The sequence below is a fragment of the Argentina silus genome (genome assembly GCF_951799395.1).
Source record: "Argentina silus genome assembly, chromosome: 16".
NCBI classification, from domain to species: domain Eukaryota; kingdom Metazoa; phylum Chordata; class Actinopteri; order Argentiniformes; family Argentinidae; genus Argentina; species Argentina silus.
In genome coordinates, this window is record NC_139670.1 from 11,156,444 (window position 1) to 11,181,287 (window position 24,844).

Sequence of the window (24,844 nt, forward strand, 5' to 3'; positions counted from 1 at the left end):
GCTGAGTTGGAGAAAGTCGTCCAGCAGATGAGTCGAGAGAGGGAGAGGGTGACCTTGGCCTGACCTTGGAGAAGGAGAAGTTGGAGAGCTCCCTCCAGGAGATTAACCAAATGAGCAGAGAGTGGGAGATGAGAGGAGGGATCCAGCAGGCTGTCAGTGCTGCTCACTCCAACCTTGTGCAGTGTGAGTTCTGCAGCAGGAGCTTTGCCCCCAACCGTCTGGAAAAACACAGCCAGATCTGTGCCAAAGTAATCAGCAAGGGTGCCAAACGGAAGGTCTATGACTCTCTCAAGCACAGGGTCACGAGGACCGACCTGGCAGGCTACGTCAAACGAGAGATGTGAAGAAGCCTCAAGACACTCAAATGTGTCAGCTGTATCCATTGAGCCCCTTTCTAATTAATCTTATACCACCACAAACTAAGACAAAGCTCATAAACGGAAACCCTGACCCAAACTGATTACCATTATCTTTTCAATAAAAGAGTGAATTATGATAAGTAGGCTACAGTATGTGAATTGTTTCGATGTATCAATGTATCAAAAGAATGTGCCAAACAGATCTATGTACCACAAAGTTCATAGGGTATAGTGTTTATGTTTCCAGTGTAGCAGAGGATAGAAGAACAGAGAAGAGAGATATCCTTATAATATGACATACATAAAACCATTTCTAAAACATGCTGAAAAAGCCAAATTATAATGTCTGATCCATAAAAGCAAACAGCACCGTACAAGATATACAGTGCCTTCGGAAAGTATTCAGACCCCTTCACTTTTTCCACATTTTGTTGTGTTATAAACTCAATTTAAAAAATTTATTTAAAAAAAAAAATATATATCTTTGTTTTTATATGGTCTCTGAATACTTTCCGAAGGCACTGTATGTTTTACCTACTGTGTTTTGATCCTTGATATTGAAGATTACACAATCTTCATCTCAAGTATAATATTACTACAACATCCCACAGCTAATCACAGATAGTTAAAAAATAAAATAAAAATATGACATACTGTTGTATTCCTATCTAATTGACATGTCAACCCTAAGGCGCAATGATGTACAATAACACCCATAACAAGCTTGTTATTTTAATTGCCTTTTTATAAACCTACTTATAATAATGTCTCGATTAAAGCACAATAACTAAATGTGATATTTATAGGGCTCCCACTCCTTCCCCAACAACCAGTCTAAACAAGAGCATGACATTAATGGATCTGTACAACTGGTATGTCAAGGCACGCCTGGTAGAAAGTTGCCCCCAACCAGTGATCCCAAATCAGCTTATCTGTCCCAATCCGTACTGGTAGATCTTGGTAGATAGATCTTTAGATCTTTAGAATTACCATAAACAACCACAAATACCCAAAACAACCCCCAAAACATATAGAAACACATGCATGTATTTCACATATTTTACAATATGCTTTAGTGTATTGTTTCTTTCACATGGGCTATGCATTTTCATCATGTACTGTAGCTGTATCACTATGGACATAATTCAAATATCAAACGACCACAACTAATATTGAACCCATCTAATAATAAATGTCCATATTTAATACCCATGACTGGTACATTACATAGGCCTACTGTATTCGTGTGTGTTCTAATCATGCATAGGCCTCGCAGCATCCCACTCATCACATGATCATCACAGAAGGATTCTCTGGGCTAGATGATTTGTGTGACGTCACGTTTATCCGTGCGGAAAGAGAGGCTTCGGCTGACCTGGAGAAATTCCGAAGGCTCTATTTACAGTAAGTAAATAAATGAATAGTTTCATCGCTTTGTGTTAATGTCTCCTCTCACTCTCATGTCACCATTTGTACCAAATATAAATGCAATTGTATGGACGATTTAGTCGTGTTTCATCCTCATTCTGCAAATTATCCTCCCTGCTCCATCCAGCTGGTGATATGGCATTTCTGGCCACTATCGTTTATATTTATAAGGATTACTGGTGCCAACATTATGTCATAATAAAAAACAATTGAACATTTCTAGTGATATTAGAATAATTGTCTAGGCTATTTGATATAGGCTTATTATATTACAATCATTTAGGCCAAAATTATATTATATATTATATTATATACATATATATATATATATCAATGACCATAGATCCGTCTTGTTTTCTTATACATTTTGTCGCTATTTGGTGAGTAATCATACTAATTTCTCTGACATGAGAGATGCTAAAGCGGAACAGCAGCATCATGGCGTCCTTGAGAAATGAAGGACAGTGCGGCAGGGCCGTCGAAAGATGCTTCCGTAGCTTACCTCACGCTCTGCTTTTCATGTTTTAGTTTATGTCAATCTGTATAAACATAATATTGAAAGCATTTGATATATATGCTTGGTAGGGTAGACTAATATTTTTGTAAATTGAAATGTTCATCGTCGTTATAGCAGCGGTTCTGGTCGCGCCCCCTTTGCTTACCTGGGGAGAGCGGCTTTATCGTTTCATCACAGGGATTTACATTGAACGTTTAATCCTCACATCCGCTTTGGCTGTAGAATGTCCTCATATTCAGTAGGCTATTAGATATGCTATGTATTTCATTGCCATTGGTGAGCTACTATAATTCCCTCCTCTGGGATAATATTGAACTGAATTTAATAGAAATGTGACAGGCCAGTATGTTCTATACTTAGAAAGTACTGAATAAAACTGCTTTTACTTGATAAGTGTGCCTAGTAGGCCATTAAAATAAAATATCTGGTTTTCATGTGAATCAACTGCAGTTACTAACCATATGTCCTGCAAATATATACCTGATTATGTACTTTATTATATCTAATTGAGGCTTACTGCAGCAGTCCTGTGTATTGATACATTTTATCCAAACATATTGATGTTTTTCAATTTCCTATGCAGAAACCGTCCTTGGTATTTTCAGAACATCATGTTATTCTATCTAATTCTGTCCTCAAACAGGTGATCGAGGTATTCTTTTGACCATAGAGTGGGTGTGAGAGACGTGGTCACCATGGGGGAACTCTTCAGGAGCGAGGAGATGACCCTTGCCCAGCTCTTCCTCCAGTCAGAGGCAGCCTACTGCTGTGTCAGTGAGCTTGGAGAACTGGGAATGGTCCAGTTCAGGGATGTATGTAGGCCTACTGTTAAAAACCTCTCAATCTCTCTTTTTGTTGTAATCACACTTGTTTTTGACATGTGTTGTTTTATTACATTAGACTGCAATAGCTGTTCTTTTCTCCTTTTTAGCTCAACCCGGACGTGAATGTGTTCCAGCGGAAGTTTGTGAATGAAGTGAGGAGATGTGAGGAGATGGACAGAAAGCTCAGTAAGTGACTCATCCGATCTGTGTGATTCAAGCATACAGTAACAGTGCCCCTTCACATAATTGACAACTTGACAATTCACCCCTTTATCAACATGAATAACTACTGTAATAAACCATTTGTTTTAAGCATATACAGTACAAGGCTTTGAAATCCATTATGTCATGTTTACTATGCTGTTAATTATCATTTATTATTGGATCCTTATTGTAAAGTGTAACCGTATAGATAAAATGATCATAAATCCTACCAAAAATAATTCCATTGTCAAATGAAACCCACAGTACAAATCTCACATGTACAATAGTGCTGCACATTGTGATGTATTTCATCAAATATCTCACAATGGTACATACAGCATGGTTTAAGTACACTCACCAAACACTTTATTAGGAACACCTGTACACCTTCTCTCGTGGAGGTGGTGTAATGGTGTGGGGAATGTTTTCTTGGCACACTTTGGGCACGTTAATACCAATCAATCATCGCTTGAATGCCACAGCCTATTTGAGCCATATTGTTGCTGACCATGTGCATCCCTTCATGGCCACAATTTACCCATCTTCTAATGGCTCCTTCCAGCATGATAATGCACCATGTCACAAAGCAAAAGTCGTCTCAAACTGGTTTCATCAACATGACAATGAGTTCAGTGTTCTTCAGTGACCTTCCCAGTCACCGGATCTGAATCCAATAGAACACCTTTGGGTTCGTGGTAGAACGGGAGATTTACAGCTTGAAAGTGCACTTGAAAAATCTGCAGGAATTGTGTGATGCAATCATGTAATCATGGACCAGAATCTCAAAGGAATGTTTCTAACATCAATCAATCTCAAAGGAATGTTTCCAATCAATGCCACGAAGAATTGAGGTTGTTTTGAGAGCAAAGGGAGGCCCTACCCAGTATTAGTATAGTGTTCCTAATAAAGTGTACGGTGAGTGTATATGTATCACTGATAATACTATGCCAAGACCCATACCTGTATAAGCCAGTAACCTGTATTTTTCCTTTCAGGGTTTGTGGAAAAGGAGATCAAGAAAGCCAGCATCCCAACAGTGGATACAGGAGAAAACCCAGAGGTCCCATTCCCCAGGGACATGATTGACTTGGAGGTATCCATTTCTGTTTGATATATTAGAGAAATACTAAACATCACCAGGGATCCCTTAGCTCAAGGCCTCAGTTTGAATACTTAAAATTGCATCTTTCTATCAAACCTCAAAATAGTCACTGATCTAACGTGATTGTAATGGAACCATTTCTTTCACCCATCTAATTGTATAAGATCAGTGATTACAGTGAAGTCCAGTGACTTGTCAGGCAGAGTTGTAGTAATGGTGGAAGGCAGGAATGATGCAATTACAGGAAGATTTTAATGTTTTCCCTGACATAAAAAACTGCTCTAAACCAATACCAATGACTGTCTGCAGGTCATGAATATCTTGTTGTCTTACAGTACATCCTCTAGCAATGCCCAAACCAATTCAGGGCTCTTATTGGTTATCCTCCTTGATTGACAGGCCACGTTTGAGAAGCTGGAGAATGAGCTGAAGGAGATCAACACCAACCAGGAAGCCCTGAAGAAGAACTTCCTGGAGCTGACGGAGCTCAAACACATCCTGCGCCGCACCCAGCAGTTCTTTGACGAGGTCAGGTGCCTCCTTTCCCCCAGGCCTCTTCCCATTCATTTATAATGGTTAACCTCTTTCCAAACCTCTTTCATCAACATTGAATGAATGTGGATTACAGTGCAAAAAGTTACTTTTCACAAATTTAAAGTAGACATACGAGCCATACTAGTGTGATTGGAGTGAATTGGTGTGTTTTAAGGTTTTGCAGACATATTTTCTTAATAAATGGGACCTTATTACGATTCAAACAAAACAAAATATGCCGATCAAGTATCTAAGTAAGAGAACTAAATATCTTGGTGAATCGACTACAGCCAAGGTACGTGTGGATCTAATCTCAATTTTACAATTGTATTCGCATCATCATCATCATCACCTTCATCCTCAACAGATGGAGGACCCCAACCTGCTGGAGGAGTCGTCAGCCTTGATGGAGGGCAATGAGGGGGGCAGGGGGGCTCCGCTCAGACTGGGGTGAGCTATAGCACACTTTTATGCCACAAAAAACATAACATGTCAACAGATGGACAGATGGACGGACAGATAGACTGATAGATAGATATATTGGTCAATTAATTAAATTCAATCACTTTATTGCCCCAGTAGGTACAATCTTTGTGCAGCCAGGAGTTTCAAAATACTGATATAAAACATGGCATACAGTACAGATGTAACACACCACCATTGAATAAAACATAGTCATTTGCAGAAAGATGATAAATCAATAGGTAAATCCCCAGAAAACCAGAATGAATTCTGTGATGAATGAGCTGCAGTGGCACCAACAACATAGAACTCCAAGGTCCTGCGTCCATACTTCGTCAGTACTTGAGCTGTACTTGGAATGCAACCAAATGTACAGTTCCTACCGTCACACACAATGTTCCCATTTGGGAGTCTTTTTGGCCCACAGGCATAGGCAGGCAATTTGAAAATAAGCGGATGACAAGTGGCATATTGAAAAACCTTGGACCACTCAATACAGATCTCACTCAGTGAACATTGTGCAAGGCAATGATCAATGTTTGGCAGTGTTGGTTCTATGTGTGTTCCAGCACAATGGCAGGGTATGACGCTGGTGCATGCGCGCGCGCGCACACACACACACACACACACACACACACACACACACACACACACACACACACACACACACACACACACACACACACACACACAGATACCAGGAACAGTAACACGCTCCATGACCTCAAGGCATATAGGTCCCGAACCACTAGGTCGTCTATCGCAAATGTTTAATTGCCCTGTTCACGATCCTGGACGTTGAATCTATTAGTCATGGATGTACTAATGGCGCTTTTTCACGGTCACTTTTGGCACTGGTGTTTGGCCCAAAGCCTCAGACTTCTGTGTTTCCACCTCTAAGGAAAGGCCCTAAAAAAGTCTGTCATAAAAAAAATCTGTATTTATGCATTTAAATTATATATATATTTGAATCAATAAAGCCATTGAATTATTCCTACTTATCACAATTTCCGTACAGTTAGTGTTTACAGTTAGTGTACTCATGTACAGTAAAATTGAAGGGCAAAACACTAAGCATTAAACTATTTTCATTGGCTGTGCAGGTTTGTTGCCGGGGTGATCAGTCGGGAGAGGATCCCTACCTTTGAGAGGATGCTGTGGAGGGTGTGTCGCGGTAACGTCTTTTTACGTCAGGCGGAAATCGAGGACCCGCTTGAGGACCCCACCACGGTCAGTGTCACCAGCTTGATATTTACACGACCACCAAAGGCTATAATACATTGGGAGTTTGAGGCAATATTGCTCATAAATATTGTCGGCCACAGGAGGGGTATGAGAGACTGGGGCAATCAAGTTTGGCAAGTGTCAACTGTAAAAAAAAAAATCTTGTGATCACTGTAATGTAATTTGGACCAATCAGACACGTTCTAGAGTAGATAGTCAACATTGCAAATGTATAATTTGTTGAATCAAGTTGAATTGTTATACAATATTATCTATTTTCAGGGAAACAGTGTTTGTGTTTTGTTTACAATATGATAGCTCTAACTTATTGCTCAAGGCTGTGCATCATTTTGTGATGACAATCATGACATCATGACAATCACCAGACAATCATTGTTAGATTGTTAACAATGTTTACTGTCTCTTACAGGGAGACCAAGTCCACAAATCTGTCTTCATCATCTTCTTCCAAGGAGATCAACTGAAGAACAGGGTGAAGAAGATCTGCGAGGGGTATGTTGCCATCACCAGCCAATGACCTGTGGGTTAAGCAGTAAATGTTCACTCGGCATAATGTCAGTTAAAAACATTTGTGGACAATTAAGTCTTTGTTACAATTTTGCATATACTATGTATATATGAATGATTCACTTTCGGTGCACTCATCCCTAACTGCTACATGTAAGAACGAAGGAGCACTTAGCTTCAGCAGTAGGACCACCAGCAGTAGGACCACCAGCAGTAGGACCCAAACATACAAGCACATGTAAGAGATTTCATGATTGTATGTGAAAAACATGACTCTATATGCATACTGTTTGTGTTCTAGATTCCGTGCCTCTCTGTATCCCTGCCCCGAGACCCCCCAGGAGAGGAAGGAGATGGCAGCGGGGGTCAACACCCGTATTGACGACCTCCAAATGGTATGCAACACTTCACAGAGATGTAATATGTAAAGTATGTCACCAAAGTAATCAGCTGACTGCATATTACAATTACCAGGGTCTAGATCTGAAACATGTCTATGGAAAGTATTCCTTCTAAAGTTCAGGTGGGAGTCAATAGTATTTTTTTATGTCACCTTATCAAAGGTTTTACTTACAATGACTGTTGTGTAGTTGATTCACTTACTTAGACAAATGTACTTATTATAAGTCGCTTTGGATAAAAGCGTCTTCTACATGACTTAAATGTAAATGTATATACACATGACAAACTTCCTTGGAATAAGCAATGCCCCTACTCATTATTTTCAAAAGCTGGGCCTTGAACAGCTCTCTTTGTAACCTTACACTAATGTTTGCTCATAGCCACCCCGCCTCTCTTGATACCCAGGTTCAGTTCTCAGGCCTGAAATAGGGCTTTGTGTTTGGTGTGTAACAGTGTTGCATGCTAATCAGCAAGATATTCAATGTCAATCCTACATTTGTCCTGAAAGCACGAGCAGAATGTATGCTCTCAAGTTGCTATTTCCTTGAATATTTTTGATAGGATGTGGTTTAAGTCACACAACGTTCTCAGTGTGGGTGTACATAACTGCAATATCTCTGCACTAATCTGTTGAGGTCTTTTACAGTACTCAAGACAATGCTCCCAGAACCTTGCCCTTATTAAGCCTGGAAAAAACTGTAGTTCTGCTTGAAAGGAATGCTACTGTTCCTCTGTCCTCCTCTAACCCTGCCCCCCAGTGGAATTACCGTTCTCCATCTTTTCTGATGATATATTTTAAGTACTGCACTGTATAGTATAATTTAAGTACTGCACTGTATGTTGCCCATGTTGAGCAGTCCTAAGAAGAGCAGATAATCCGGTAGGGCTTAGGCAGAGTCATCGTACTTCAAGTCACTGAGCTACCTGGAACTCATACCCATGTCTCTTGCAGGTGCTGAACCAAACAGAGGACCACAGACAGCGGGTCCTGCAGGCTGCAGCCAAGACCATGCGGGTGTGGTTCATCAAGGTGAGGAAGATGAAGGCTATCTACCACACCCTCAACCTCTGCAACATCGACGTCACCCAGAAGTGTCTGATCGCTGAGGTGTGGTGCCCCGTCTCAGACCTAGACTCTATCCAGTTCGCCCTGCGTAGAGGAACGGTGAGTCACCCCATTACCATCCAAGCGCTTTACATTTTTTACTGAACTTGTTGTTATTTGGTGTTTCATGCTGTTAATGCTGAATTATACATACAATGGGAGAATAGGTATCAAGATGTTGTGAGTCATGTCATTATGCATTCTGTGTTGCAAGACTGTCGTCACCACTTTCCTATTAACTGCTCATTGAAATAACAGGAATAGGCAAACGCTGAAGTCATATTAGCATGTTGCCAAACACAACAAAGTCACTGCCCAGTCTTGGGGTCAGCCAAACTGAACTACTGTCAGCTTCTTCTGTTATTGTCATTACTCATTTGTTTTAGTAATATCCTGCCTCAGTTATCTGTCCATTTGTAACCTGCCAGGCCTTCCTTGATTACAACACACATTAGGGGACCCTGTGTATGTGTGGAAATGAATTGAACGTACTGGAGTGGCATGGGTACTTTTTATGGATAGCTGTTAGCACCAGTTTTATGTAAATTGTCTTAAAAATATTAATAAATACTACTAGAAAGAAAATAAAAATGTGTATTGACTGTAGGCTCTTGCTGTCATGAACTATTACTTGCCAGGTAAATATATTTGAAAGATTCACATGAAGAACCACGATCTGTTTTACAGGAAAGGAGTGGCTCCACGGTGCCCTCCATTCTCAACAGAATGCAGACCAAACAAACTCCGCCCACCTTCAATAAGACTAATAAATTCACCTCCGGATTCCAGAATATCGTGGATGCCTATGGTATTGGAAACTACCGGGAGATTAACCCAGGTGATTTACAAGTCCACACCATTAAAGACAAATAGATAGACCACACATACACAACCACTACTGCTTCAATGCATGAGCTATTACTATGCTGTAACTGAGCATGGTGGCATTATGAAGTGTTTTGCCCATGGTGGCATAGTCGATTCAGTCAAGTCATTCCTATGATTTAGTCACAATCTAATTTAAAGTGTTGTGAACAGTACCTGTAAAAGTAGCCATATACAGTAAGTACAGTAGGCAATATGTTCCTCACCGAGTCAGAAATTGCGATATTGCGTTCAGGCTTTTCCGGTATACTTCTTGGTTTTTTTTATATGCAGGGAGCATAACCCTAACCCTAACCCCCCCCCCCCCCCCCCCCAAATGAAGCTGGACACCAAGCTTCCGAGTTTTGTTCTCATTGGACACTTGTTTGTATTTTCCTTCCGTATGTGTACATGTGTCTGACCTTGTGTTGTTGTGCCTTGTCTATGCTGCTGTTGTGTCTTCCTGCATTGTTGTTTCCCTTTTAATGTATTATTGTGTCTTCTTCTATGTTGTTATCTCTCTCTCTCTCTCTCTCTCTCTCTCCGTGTTACTGTGTCTGTCTCTTCATTGTTTTCCTTCTTCCCCATGTTGTTGTGTTGTACTTTGTGTTTCACTGTATCTTACCATGTGTTCCCCCTGCAGCTCCATACACCATCATCACCTTCCCTTTCCTATTTGCCGTCATGTTTGGTGACATGGGCCATGGAGTGCTGATGACCTGTGCTGCCCTCTACCTGGTCATCAGAGAGAGCCGAATCCTCTCCCAGAAGAGTGACAATGAGGTATGGTCTTCCTTAAGGGTCGATGACAATGTGGACTGTCTTTGGTAAACTACCTTCCACAATACTACATTTTGGGAAAGTTGTAGTTTTTACTGTACTTTCCATAGCAACGAACCCTCTATATGACGTGTTGTTGATAGAACTTGTGCAGACTAGACATCCTCTGTCAGGTGAGAAAAAGACAATATGCATGATTCACCACTGAACTGGCTGAACGTTCTACCATAGACAACTACTGTAGTGCGGGTTGCTAACAAGCGGTTGTTTCTTTTAATATCAGGGCAGACGATAATGATAACCCCCTAGCACCGTTCTGCAGAGTATCCCATATAGAATGTGGTCGTTTTGGTGCGTAGGTGTGTAGCAGTTTTAAATCTACAAGTCAATCTTTACCAGGGTTTTTGCATTGGTTTCAATAGAGCACATCCCTTTCCTGTTAGTTCTTGTTTAAAGAGGCAATCTGGGATTCAAACAAAACAAAGCGGGCTCCCCACCCCTTTTTTGGTAAACAGCTGAGGAATGGGACTAGAGAAATGTACCCACTCTCAATTTCATAGACAGAGCTATGGATGCAATAACTGACCATCCATGAGATGAAAATTATAGTGTTAACCCTGTTTTGAAGCTATATGGTGTTTGTTTGCAAATCACATTTATGATCATTTAAAAGCCCAAAAATGGATGTTCCAATCCCAGATTGCCCCTTTAACGTGAATAAACATGTATAAAAATACAGTGATTCTCATACTAGTGTCCTCTTTCCCCTCGCTCTGTAGATGTTCAACATGGTGTTTGCCGGACGCTACATTATATTGTTAATGGGACTCTTTTCTGTCTACACTGGGATCATCTACAATGACTGCTTCTCCAAATCCCTCAACATGTTTGGCTCCAGCTGGAGCGTCAGACCTATGTTTGGGCCCAAAGGAGGCAACTGGACGTAAGTAATCCATTACTCAATACAGCCATACATAGCTCCAACCTATAAATCCAGCAACACCAACCAATCTACATGTGTGGACTGTGTCTCAAACATGTATGCAATTGATCCATCAATGTGATTGTTCATTTTCACTAAACAGCATTACTTTCAAATACATGTATGTGGCAATGTGGCAATCTATGATAGCAACACTCAACGAATAGTTTATGAACACCAAATACTACTGTACATGGCTTAAGGAAAACAACTTTCTACACTCTGCCTAGATTTGACACCCTTGACGCAAACAAAGTGTTGCAGTTGGACCCAGCGGTTCCAGGGGTCTTTAATGGACCTTATCCACTGGGTATTGACCCGGTAAGTAGAACTATACAGTGACCTAATAAGATGTCTTGATCTGAACCCTCTAATGTACTCTATGGGTCTTCTTCTTTGTCCGTGTAGATCTGGAATATTGCCACCAACAAGCTGACCTTCCTCAACTCGTTCAAGATGAAGATGTCTGTGATCCTGGGGGTGATCCACATGCTGTTTGGAGTGTCTCTCAGTCTGTTTAACCACCTGTAGGTACCACAGCCTAGGTTGATATTCAATCAAACACCTGCAACTACTTTTTAAAATAAGGAGAAATAAGTCATAGCCCTTTTGACATAAAAGGGACCTTGGATTGTACTGCTGTAATACTGTTTAATACAGTATTATGCTCTACAATTATCATAGCATTTCCTTTGTCATTATATTCCAGGTACTTCAAGAAACCCCTGAACATCTTATTGGGCTTCATCCCGGAGATCGTCTTCATGTCCAGTCTTTTCGGCTATCTCATCCTCCTGGTCTTCTACAAGTGGACAGCATACGATGCCATCACCTCGAAAGATGCACCCAGTCTCCTCATCGCTTTCATCAATATGTGCCTCTTCAACTACAGCGACCCTACCAACAAGCCCCTGTACCGGGGACAGGTGTGATCCCCCTCCCCCTCCCCCTCCCCCTCCCACTCCCCCTCTGCTCTCTCTGGTCCCTCCTTCTTACCTGCCCTGCAACCAGGGTCTGGAGATTGAGTTAGCATTTGTGGCTTAGGCTACACATTTGCTATGTGTTGTTAACCTCTTTCTGTTTGAATCTGTAGATGGGGATCCAGATTTTGTTGGTGCTGATTGCCCTTGCATGTGTTCCCTGTATGCTGATTGTGAAAACAATGGTGCTTCGGCGTCAGCACCTGTGGAAAAAACACCTGGTATGTTCATCTGATCCAACCTAACCTTTTGTTACCTTAATAACTTTTTTTATAACCTCTTTTACCCTTTTTTAATAACCATTGTCCTTTTTTTCTTTTACGTACATGATGTCATTATTTCATTTGTATATTATATTCTGTACAGTTGTGCTTTGTTGTGTTGTGCCATAAAATGATGCTTAAAGCATGCCTTGGAAAAGCTGTGAAGTAAAAAAAAAATTTTACTTTGCCATATTCAGATAAAACAAATATACATACTATTACACATATTAAATTGCATGCAAAACAATAGATATATTTTGTGATTTTACTCAGGGTTCGTTTTGGTTTGGCATATTAGGGCACCCAAACAAGTATTTAGTTTCATTTAGTTTTAGTTTCCTTTCAAAAATCCTATACCTTTTTCTTGTTGGGTGCCCACTAAGTGCCAAACAAAACCACAGAACCCAAGGCGTGCTTTAAGCCAGACACAGCTCTTGTGGCTTTTGTATCTAGTCACAGAAGAGGGAAGAAAGCCCTGCTGAGAATCTAGAGCAATCTTTAGAGCAAACAGGAGTGTCCTCATCATGCTCCGGACTCACCCAACAGGGCACGCAGAAATTCGGAGGGGTGCGGGTGGGAAACGGGCCCACGGAGGACGAGGCTGGCATCATCGAGCACGACCAGCTCTCCCAGCACTCTGAGGACGGTGATGAGGTGAGCCAGGAGTTAATGGAGGAAGTGTCATGATTGTCTTGGATCTTTTTGCCATTTTGGCTCTGAAATGTACAGTGTTTCAGCTAGAAAGATCATCCCTCCTCCATTTTCTCAGCCTATATCGAGTATCAATATCGGATGTCTTTTCACATTCAGAAAAGATTGCATCCTTCTCTCATTAAAATACATTGCGTCTCAATGCATGACATTTCACAACTTTTTAATTCTTAAATATCTCATTATTCATTATAAAATACCTCATCCCATTACCCTAACCCTAACCTGTATCATGTTATCTGCTCTCAAATGTAAACACCTCATATTGTTTGTAGAACATATGGAAATTCAGAGTTATGTTATGCTAACTATTTTGAGAGCATAGAACTACAGTAAGTGCCATCTGCAAACTGCATTAGAGTCCATTGTGCAGACTTACACACTCTTTTCCTTCATACCTTCCTTATACACAAGCAACAAGCTGTTATAACCTGTCTGATCACATGTAACCCATTCATATCCCCACACTGTGTAGCTCCATTCACTATCAGACAGCATTCTTGTTCCTCAGTAAAGAGTAAGAGATAATGTGGGTACAAACAAGGGTCGGTGGGAGGGCGGGAATGATAAGGAGAGATAAGAGATGGATTTTCCATTTCACAGTGGGTTCAGAAACATAAACAGTGAGGTGTTTTTGCATGAGAACCAGTTTCAGTGAGTCCTTACAGCAGGGAATGGAATTTCGGAAAATATCACCTGTTTTTTTTAAAGTTTGAGGGCTGGGGTTTTTCATGTAATACGACATAATCAATCTTGGTACAAGGGTTTTGTTTGGAATCCTATAAGAGTGTCTTGATCATTTCTCATATAAGGTCTGGAAACCCACCGAATTAGCTGTTAGCTACTGTAAGTGAAACATAATTTGTATTGTTCAATGGAATGTGATATTCCATTAAAAGAAACCCATGTTGTACATTTCTAAGCACCAGTTTTTTACCCATCATGGTTGTCACAACATGACTAACATATTGCTTTCTGAACCCTACCACTAACCCTTGACCTTTTGTTACTTTAAAGCATGCGGAGGAAGAACCGGTAAGAGAGAGAGAGGGATCCCAGCATGATTTGAGGCTGTTAATTCTGCCTGTCCATCTGTGCTACAGTAATCCAGTGTGTGTGTGTGTGTGTGTGTGTGCGTGCGTGCGTGCGTGCGTGCGTGCGTGCGTGCGTGCGTGCGTGCGTGCGTGCGTGCGTGTATGACCTCTTGGTGAGTGTTCTCACCAAGAGGTCATTCAAAGTTTCTTTAACCACTGACTTGGATCAGTTACCTCACAACCCAGTGTACTGAGCCAACATCTCAGTTAATCAAAACCGATTTTGATTCAATTCAGTTTAATTAACTGAAACATTAACAATACATTAACTGAAACAACATACAGTAGCCACTCTGGATATCAACTAATTGTTCCGGACCTTGCCACACCTTGTCACCAATCCCCAGCTATCCCTATGTATGTCAAGGTTTCAAAATGACATGATTTGGCAATGCTGGAATGTTTGGGTATTGATATCAGAAATTGGATGAAAGCATAACTGGAGCATCTCAGCTCCTCATATTTGCCATTTACAACATGTAGGTCATGTAGTTGTGTTTTCATTAGCAAAATCATGTAGGAAGCCTTTCATTGGGAACAATGAGTGTTACAGCCAGCTTTTCCGTGAACTGTGCATGGATTGAAGGACAAAAGAGAAGGATGGAAAGAGGAAGCGTGGCCTATGCCAAGCTAAACTGAACAAGTACGACACAAAGCGATTGATTGTGTTTTTCACTCTACGGTAGAAAGGTATACACGGTGTGGCTCACAAGGCTCATGTTGTGACCTTGTAGAAAAAAACAAAACGTTGTTTTGACTGATTATCGCTAAGGTCAACGAAGGGTCAGAAGGGAGAATAGGAGCCTGTTATGTGATTTCCATCACTGGTAATTTCCTACGCTAACAACACACTCCACCGCCTGTGGACTATTGTGATTGGCCACATTTCAAGTTAGAATTCTTAATGATTATCGTTTGGTGATTAGCATTGGACTCAATGTTATTTCTTGCCATAGCTGATACTTGCATTTATCTCTAAAATTAAATTAAATGTCAGTTCTGGATAGTAACATAATCACATTTGAAGATAGCTTGATTGCGTTTCAGTGCCTTAGGGTGATGTTACAAGATTTCTAACTGGTGACCATAGGATTTTTAAACAAGGAAACTGCTGTCACTATTGCTGTATCCCTCATGTCTCTCTTCTCTCTGCAGTTTGACTTTGGGGATGTGGCGGTTCACCAGGCCATCCATACCATTGAGTACTGCCTGGGCTGCATCTCCAATACTGCCTCCTACCTTCGCCTGTGGGCCCTCAGTCTGGCCCATGCACGTAAGTGTACAAACATACCAATGTTAACCCTAACCCTAACACATACACTCATGACAACCCATTTTATGCATGCATGTAGATGTAGTCTCTCACATACTGTCCACACCCTCCCCTCGATAACTCATACCTGTTGGGGTCCATCAGAAATTCACACATTTGCAAGGTTCAAGCCCTAGCTAAAACACCAAAATGTTACGATGTTGTGTGGGGAGGGGAACCTCACTTTCTAACACCTTGCTCAACCCTGCAAGTGGTCACTGTGGCTCACAGGAATTATGATTATCTCACTCTCTCCCCATCTCTTTATGTCTTTCCCTATCCCCCTTTCTCGTTCTCCCCTGGCCTTGCTCTATCTCTCCATCTCTCTCTACAGAGCTGTCGGAGGTGCTGTGGACCATGGTGATGCACCTCGGTCTGTCCTCCAGGAGTGGAGCCGGGTTCTTCGGCCTGACAATCATCTTCTCTGCCTTCGCCATGCTCACTGTGTGCATCCTGCTCATCATGGAGGGCCTATCTGCCTTCTTGCATGCACTCCGTCTGCACTGGTGAGGCTCACACACTCACACACATGTACATGCACATACACACAAACAAACGCACAAACCAATACGAGGGAAGATGCTCTATCCCAGGGATTCCACAATGCACACAAAAAACGGGAACCCAAATGAGATAACAAAGAATCAGACAAATATACGAGTCACAGTACAAATGTGGTACACTGGATTGGACCCAGGTTATCTGCATGTCACAAGACTGTGACAAATCACCTCGGTTACATAAACGTGTTGGACCGTTTGCCAAACCCTGCAACCCTGCATACAGTATAGCTCTGGGTAACCCCAGATATCTTCTGTTCACATCAGTACCTGGTACCAACTGTACTCCTGATCTCTATGGGTCTGTTCTGCCACGTTTGTGTAAACACATTCAAGAGCATGCTTGGTTGTTAGGTGAAGTGAAGTATGGAATGTGATTGGCAAGGCCCAGGGAGGCAGACCAGCGCCTGAACAGAGTTGTCACTGACAGATGATCCAGATCAGAGCTGCCATAGTCCATCTTACTGTCCAGGGTTGTCTCTGTACTTTTCAAGACATTCTCCTCCCTGAGTATTCCAGAGAGGTCATACAGAAAAACAACTCTGCACAATGTAACCAAAAAGGGGCTATCCTGTAGAGTTGTGAAACTAAAAAATAATCTGTTAGCATTCTACTTCTTGGTACAGGTCTTTTGGCATGTTTAGTAAAGAGCCAGGTTTATTTTCTTAAATCCTTCTTGTCTGGTACCAGCTGTTAAATACTAATGACCAGGCTGACATCATATGTCTGAAATGAAATGAAGGAGAGAGTGAGTGTGTGTGTGTGTGTGTGTGTGTGTGTGTGTGTGTGTGTGTGTGTGTGTGTGTGTGTGTGTGTGTGTGTGTGTGTGTGTGTGTGTGTTTTTGTTGGACAGAAGTATGAGACTAATGTGTTATGCCTCCTCCTCCGGCCGTATGCAGTGTGTCTGTGTTTGACTGGTGCTGTACCGTACCGCTCTCTCTCTCCCAAACATCACTCTTTTTTTCCGTCAAGATTAACTAGAATGGCCTCAGGGGGGATAGGCCACCTCATAGAGAGATTGCTGACTGAATGTGCTCAATGTGTAGTGTTTTTCTTCTCAAATGTTTGAATGGAAGGGATTCATGTTTAGTGACCTCAATAGAATACAGCACTTTGATATTCTTACTATTGTCATTGAATAATGTCATACACTTGAATTGGTTACAATCAGAACTCGACCTTTCTAAACACAAAATTCTAAAATTGTGGTAGAAATAACGTGCAAAGTCATTTAACTCATGACCTTAGCTCCGGCGTTCACACACACATGCTGACAAGTTGCCCTTGGAAACACACACACATCCCAGAGTAAATCAACTGCAGTGTGCGTCAGTCTGCAGTGTCTTTTCTATCCTGGGGCTGTGTGGATGAGAGGAAATGCCTTGTTTTTTTCCAGTGCCTCTCCTCTTGCGGTCTCAACTCTGTGGCTAAATATTTGCAGTGACGGTGGGACATTCCTCTGTGCTCCAGTGCTTCCCTCGTTCGTCTGTCAGCTGAGGCAGGAGAGGAGTGGGGATTGGGAATCCACTCTTTGTTTTTCTGATAACAGATAGAGATCTGAGAGAATGACTAGACCAGAGCCTGGCCCTGTTTTTCTGATGTTCCTCATCTCAGCCCTCGTCAACTCAGTGTTTTGAAAAGTGAAAACATTGAGTTCTACATCATTCAGTGAAGGGAGGTTAGATGTGATATGTGTGTGCAGAATTGAGTCCTTGTGGAAGGGTGGTCAGTGGTACACCATACAAGATACAAGATCCTTTTACTGCCATGAAACAGAGTTTGGTGGAATTTGTTTTCAGTACAGTAAGGTGGGGAGCTTCACATTCCCTGACATACACATCCATGAAAGACGAGACAACACAACACAATACAATACAACATGATGTACAATGAGTGTACGAGTGGAGAGTGCAGGGAGTGATGGGAGTTTGGTGTCTGTATGGCTTTGGGAATGAAGCTGTGATTGAGGCGGTCAGTCCCACCATCCAGTGATTTTGAAGTGTCTGCCAGAGGGCAGGATTTTGAAGAGGTGGTGAGCTGGGTGGAATGGGTTTTTGATGATGTTCTCTGCCTTTTGGTGGTGCCCCTGATACATAGGCAGTGTAATGAAGCGAGCCCGTTATTTCAGCAGCTTCTGGGTATACCATTAGTAGACAGTTATGACAAAGACGTTGTTCATACAGTATAGATGATGCAGACAGAAATAGAGACATTGATGCCATTGATATTTCCGCCCATGGTGTCATATGAACTATATCACAAACGTCCAAGATTCTCTCTCTTCAATCTATGGAATGTGAAACTGTACAGTACATCGACTCTCATGTATATATATATATGATGGATTACAGTTCCACTGCAGATGAGAATAAGATACGAGAAGTGTGCTTGAAGGGTCGTCTTGCTTTGGGGGGCTGCAGTTATTTCAGCCATATTTGGACACATCCTCCTCTCCTCTGAGGCCGTGTTTCATTCCACAAAGGTCCCCTCTGCCCCTGTTCACACTCCTTGTCAGATCTCACAGGACTACTGCATTGAGAACAACAAGGTGGACACTAGTCAGAGCTAATGCTCACACAGTCACATGGTCGCCTCAGGTCTGTGAAGGGAAGTGGACGTGAGCAGAGGGGAGGGAAACACTTTATGGAATTAGATACAGCCGGAGTCTTCGAAAACAGTACTGACTCCACCTCCTCTCTTCCCCGCTGCTGGCAAGAAGGGGTACTACGGACACAGCTGCTCCCACCCCTGCAACCATTGGATTGCCTCTTTCTGCTGTGGCCTCAATACTAAACAATCTGCTTTAATACCTCAGCTGATTATGCAGTGATGACCAAGTCATCAATATTATTGCATTGGTGCTGTTGGTAGAAACTCAAAGCACAGTCAAAGGATAAGTCAAGCAGTATTAGACACACTGAGAGGGAGTGGGACTGGCAAGACCAAAGGGTCTAGTTTTACTTGTTTCTATCCGATATCTTAATCTGCATGGGTGTGTGTGTGTGTGTGTGTGTGTGTGTGTGCGTGTGTGCGTGTGTGCGTGTGTGCGTGTGTGAGTGTGTGCGTGCGCGCGTGTGTGTGTTGGTTCCAGGAGTTAAAAAGGCATCTGGCCTTGTTACTGTGGAACATGTTGCTTGTTAAAGCTTCAAATTAGGGTAATGGGGGTATAGATTCCTAAATATGGAAGTCAAAGAGTTCCACTTGGATTTCCCCTGCACATTCCACTTAAAGACATGGACGTTTATTTGAGGCTTTTCGACTCGTGTTCAGGAAATTGTGGAATAAGCATCAATTAAATCAATTCAATATGCCTTGTCTCAAATCTCACTGACACAATATGTTTTCCTCTCTTCTCTGCTTTTAGGGTGGAGTTCCAGAATAAGTTCTACACTGGGCAGGGCTTCAAGTTCATCCCGTTCTCGTTCGAAAGCATTCTAGAGGGAAGATTTGACGAGTAAATCAGCTCACGTCTCCATTGTGAACCACATAAATCCCAAGGCTTCTCTACTGTACATCTCTGCATGGACCCCAACTGCAACCCTCCCATCCCTCTAGGAGCCATGTTGTGAAGTGTTGTCGTGAGCCGTACCGTAGCCTCTATGCTCCACCCTCTTTTGAAGTGTTTTTGTTGAGTAACAGTCCCGCTCCAGTGATGCCAGAGGATCTAGCTGTAAAAGGTGACTGTGTGTGTTTCAGGTTTCATTTTAGGGAACATAAGACCCCTCAACCCTTGTATTTGTAAACAGAAATATAACTTACATTTAAATATACAGTCATGAGAAAAAATTAGGACACCCTATGAAAACCTTTGTCTTCTTCAACATATTCAAACATATGGACATTTGATATTCATTTGAACAATATTGAAAAATTGAGGTAATATAACTAAACAAATACAACTGAAACAAATTATTTAAAAAATGATTGGTAAAATGTAATTAATAGAAATGCAATCTTCTTGTGAGGAAAAAGTTAGGACACCCCCACATTTAGTTCCACTTAAAATGCCTAAAATTATAATAAAGAGCACCACATCAGGTGAAAATGATTAGAACATCGTTACAGAGGATTTTGGAGGAGCCTGTCCTATTTAAGCCTCAGATATTTAGTTTGGTTTGCTCTTGATTGTTGAAGTGAGTTGCATCACCATGGCGAGATCAAAAGAGCTCTCTGAGGCCTTCAGAAGAAAAATTGTAGATGCATATGAGTCTGGGAAGGGATATAAAAAGATCTCCAAACTATTCGAAATTGGCCATTCCACTGTCCGGAAAATAATTTACAAGTGGAGAACATTTAAAACCACCACCAACATGGCCAGGTCAGGCCGCCCAAGCAAGTTCAGCATAAGAGCTGACCGAAAGATACTTAAAGAAGTCTCCAACAATCCCAGAATGTCATCACGAGACCTACAGGTATCTCTTGCCACAATTGATGTCAAAGTACATGCATCCACCATAAGAAAGAGACTGAACAAGTTTGCATTACATGGGAGGTGTGCAAGGAGGAAACCCCTGCTGTCAAAAAAAAACATCAGGGCAAGACTAAAGTTTGCCAGAGAACACCTAGAGAAAGACCAGAACTTCTGGAACAATGTGCTTTGGACAGATGAATCCAAAGTTGAACTATTTGGGCACAGTAAGAGTAGACATGTTTGGCGCAAAACCAAGACAGCATTTGAGAACAAGAACCTCATACCAACTGTGAAGCATGGGGGTGGAAATGTCATGGTTTGGGGCTGCTTTTCTGCAGCAGGGCCTGGTCAGCTCACCATCATAGAATCCACTATGAATTTTGTATTGTATCAGAGGGTGCTTGAGGAAAATGTGAGACCATCTGTTCGAAAGTTGAAGCTGAAGCAGATGTGGACCATGCAACATGACAATGACCCAAAACATTTCAGTAAATCTACCAAGGAATGGCTCAAGAAAAATAAATTGAGAGTTCTGGAATGGTCAAGTCAAAGCCCGGATCTTAATCTTATTGAGATGCTGTGGATTGATTTGAAACTGGCTGTGCATGCAAGACACCCCTCGAACATCACACAGCTGAAAGAATTCTGCAAGGAGGAGTGGGAAAAACTTTCTCCCAATTGATGTCAGAGACCTGTAGACAGTTATAAGAAACGTCTAATTGAGGTTATTTCAGCCAAGGGGGGCAATACTAGCTATTAGGGCATAGGGTGTCCTAACTTTTTCCTCAGTAGGAATTGGCATTATTGTTAATTTTTCGTTAAATAAATGATTACAAAGTTACATTTTCATAGTTTTTTGTTCAATTACATCCCCTTTATCTATAGACATTGTTAGAAAGAAGATAACATATTGATATGTCCATATTTTTAAGAGAATAACTTAATATTTTGGGGGGTGTCCTAACTTTTTCTCATGACTGTATATTTATAATGCACAGGTATAGTCCTACTGTAATAATTATGATCATGACTGAATCATTGATGTGTGATGAAGAGACAAACTATAGGTTGATGATAATGGAACAGCTACATCGTGTCAGAATTTGATTATGTGTCCTATGTCATCTGCATCCCTCCAATGTGACTAATGGAACATTCTCAGATATTACCTCTGCGTTGAGTGGCTCTCACCATATGTATTGTTTTGTGCAGAATGTTGTTAGCTACTGGAAAGAGAAGGAAATCAGATGCTTCCTGTTGAGGATATTACTACATTGAAATGGAGAATATGTGCAAGTGTCCAAAAGGTCTAGCAGATTTAAATGTCTTGTTTGTGGTATCCCCTATGATCTCAAAATCACTTGACCCCCTATGATAAACAACCAATAAGAACCACAAATGTATTATTTCCTTAGGACCTTTTTTCATATCTATTTATTATTTAAAGCACCATGTCAATTGGTCCCCAATTCAGTGTGAGGATATACTGTAGTTGTTAATGATACTGTAGTGTGTCAACATATCTTTTCTACTCTTAAACTTTGATAACGATGAGACCTTTATAGGCCCACTTTATCCAAAATAGCAGGTAGGCCTAAAGATCACCATTGAATTAAGGGGAATAGCAACTATCAAGAGCAGGTTTGAGTGCAGCTTATATTTGTGGTTCATATTGGTTGTTGTGTGATTGGGGCAGTAATGAAACATATCTGTCGTACACGTACACAAGAGAAACTCCTCTCAACAATCCTGCGTATTCCAAAAACGTGAGTTTGTATTATTTTTGTTCAGTGAAGACAAATGTTAACTTGTTGTCAGAGGTTTTCTGAATTATGTAATGTATTTTGTTGTGTTTATGCTCGTGTGACAGCAACAGGGGAGGGTCTCTATTTAAACAAAGTCCGGTCATTGTCCTGTTCTTGATGGAATTTACTATGCTGTTTAACAGGTGTTGTGTGAGTTGACGTTGTACATGAAAGCAGATGTGTTTGTGAAGATCACTATTAAAATGAAGCCTTTGGGGAATGCCTTGTGTCCTCTCAAATTGTGAAGGTCACTTTTTTTCTCTCTTTCTTTTTCAGAGGCTATACACTCATCATGTCCCTCAGTTTCAGTATAGGCATTCTGTAATGGTAATGGAATTGATACATATCACATTGCATCTGTACAACGTGTAGTCTCACGTTGCCAGACTTTCAAGTCATGTTAGCGCTCGTCTTTTGGAAGTCATTCAAAGTTGTTTAAATGGAGCGGGCTGAGAGCGACCAGATCGTCACCAGCCAAGCTACAGACACTTCACTGCAAGGTGCAAACCACTAGTTACCCTCAAAAAGGATGGTCAGGTTAAAGTTTGCTAAAAAGTAAAGAAAAAGCCTGCAGAGGTCTGGAAAAGGATCTTGTGGACAGATAAGATGAATATTATCAGATGAATATTATCATCTACCAGAGTGATTGCAAGAGGAAAGTTTGGAGAAAAAAGGATCTGCCCAAGATTTACAGCATACCGTCTTATCTGTGAAACATGGTGCAGGGGGTGTTCGGTTTGAGCATGCATAGCTGCCACTAGAACTTGCAAACTTAATTGATGATTGTAACTGCTGACGGCAGCAGCAGAATGTATTTTGAAGTCTACAGAAACATCTTGTCTGCTCGAGTGCAAGCAAATGCCTGGATTCATTGGATGGTGCGTCATCATATTGTAAGACAATGACCCAAACCATACTGCCATAGCTAAGGAGTTTTTCAAGGCCAAAACAGTGGAAATGTCTTGACTGGCCAAGTCAGTCTTCGGATTTAAATCCAATTGAACATGCATTCCACTTCCTGATGATAGGCAAAAAGGCCTCAAAACAAATAACAACTGCAGATGGCTGCAATACAGGCCTGGCAGAGCATGACCAGAGAAGATACCCAGCGTCTGGTGGGGTCAATGGGTTGCAGACATCAGGCAGTTATTGCATGCAAATGATTGTCGACCAAATACTAAACATGAAAGCTTAATTTTTACATTTCATAACTCTATCCCATTACTTTTGGGTACCCTGAAAAAGGGGGGACTATGTATAAAAGTGTTCTTTTATAAAAAAAAACTTCTGAATGGTGAAACCAATATGTACACAAATATCATCAAATAAAAGCTGATAATCTCTACTTTAACCTCATCATACTTACGTATTTTGGGTTCTACTTGTTAGAGTCTTTTTTTCTATTCTGTGGTCTTTTGTGGAGCATTTTAGTTTGATTTCCCTGTATGAAGGTGAACCCCTTAGAGATTACTGGCCCCCATTGTGTGGGGTGAGAGAAAGAACATGACCCTGAATACACAAAAAAGGAGCTCCACTGCCAAACCATCCCACCCACTTCCCAATCTCCCCGTTCATAGCCTGGAAACAACAACCTGAGGGGACAATGTATCATTTAATGGGAACTCCAGGCCACTGTTGTTTCTCCAAGCTTCCTGATCAAATAGAGGCCTGTGAGATGTGGGAGCTACAGTACACTGCACACCAGATAATAGTATAGTTAATCACTCATAATCACTCAGCCTTTAGACAATGATCAAGCACCTATACTTGCCTTGCACTGCCAGTATATTGTATTTGCTGATGTTATACCAAGATGAGGAATTGGTATGAATCAGATTGTGAAGTTTTACTTGTAAGGGGTTATAGCAACATGTTTTATGGTTATGTATTTTTCACTCTCATTTTACCAGGCAAGTTGACTGAGAACATATTCTCATGTGCAGCAACAACCTGGGGAATAGTTTTCAGGGGAGAGGAGAGGAGTTGACTGGAACTCATGAAACAATCCAAAGCAAAAGCGCAGCCAATTAGAACTTCCCACATTTCCCGTGACACGCTGTTTCCTGCCCAACGGATGGACAGACATGCTTGCGACCGGTCTGCCTTGAGTATTCTGACGTGATTCCTGTCAAAGTAATAGGCTAAGAGCGACATAAGGAATGATGGCTAATGTTCCAGACATCTAACACCCAAGAATATCATTGAGCAAAGAAGTGCTGCCGTAGGTTAGGTTTACACAAGCAGGAGGCAGCCTTCAACTGGTGAGTGGGAGAGATGGGGAGTTAGCTGACCTTGCAGCATGGAAATGACCTCACTTTTTCTGAACTGGGGGATACCCCAAGCCCCAAGCCACACCCTAGATAAGCTTGGCACAGGTTACATTTTTCCATTCA

At 41.5% G+C, this 24,844-nt stretch overlaps 1 protein-coding gene across 18 annotated transcripts; it reads left to right on the top strand.

The window, feature by feature from the left end:
- Positions 1-2,999: 2,999 nt before the first annotated feature.
- Positions 3,000-19,693, top strand: atp6v0a1b (ATPase H+ transporting V0 subunit a1b; the record flags this gene model as incomplete). 18 transcript variants are annotated; one of them, XM_083687743.1, is made up of 21 exons in its annotated part: positions 3,000-3,116; positions 3,236-3,314; positions 4,328-4,425; positions 4,834-4,962; positions 5,336-5,418; positions 6,534-6,660; positions 7,085-7,167; positions 7,484-7,577; positions 8,537-8,749; positions 9,377-9,527; positions 10,197-10,336; positions 11,113-11,276; positions 11,546-11,636; positions 11,724-11,842; positions 12,025-12,241; positions 12,409-12,516; positions 13,012-13,212; positions 14,287-14,304; positions 15,519-15,636; positions 16,010-16,181; positions 19,600-19,693. In XM_083687743.1, 21 exons carry the CDS (start codon positions 3,000-3,002, stop codon positions 19,691-19,693), a joined length of 2,616 nt encoding a protein of 871 aa, XP_083543869.1. The 18 variants fall into 18 exon arrangements, with proteins under 18 accessions (XP_083543869.1, XP_083543870.1, XP_083543872.1 ...); XM_083687744.1 differs by lacking the exon at positions 14,287-14,304 and having other exon boundaries at positions 4,834-4,967; positions 5,320-5,418; positions 13,105-13,236; XM_083687746.1 differs by lacking the exon at positions 14,287-14,304 and having other exon boundaries at positions 4,834-4,967; positions 5,320-5,418; positions 13,105-13,212.
- Between the last annotated feature and the right edge of the window lie 5,151 nt (positions 19,694-24,844).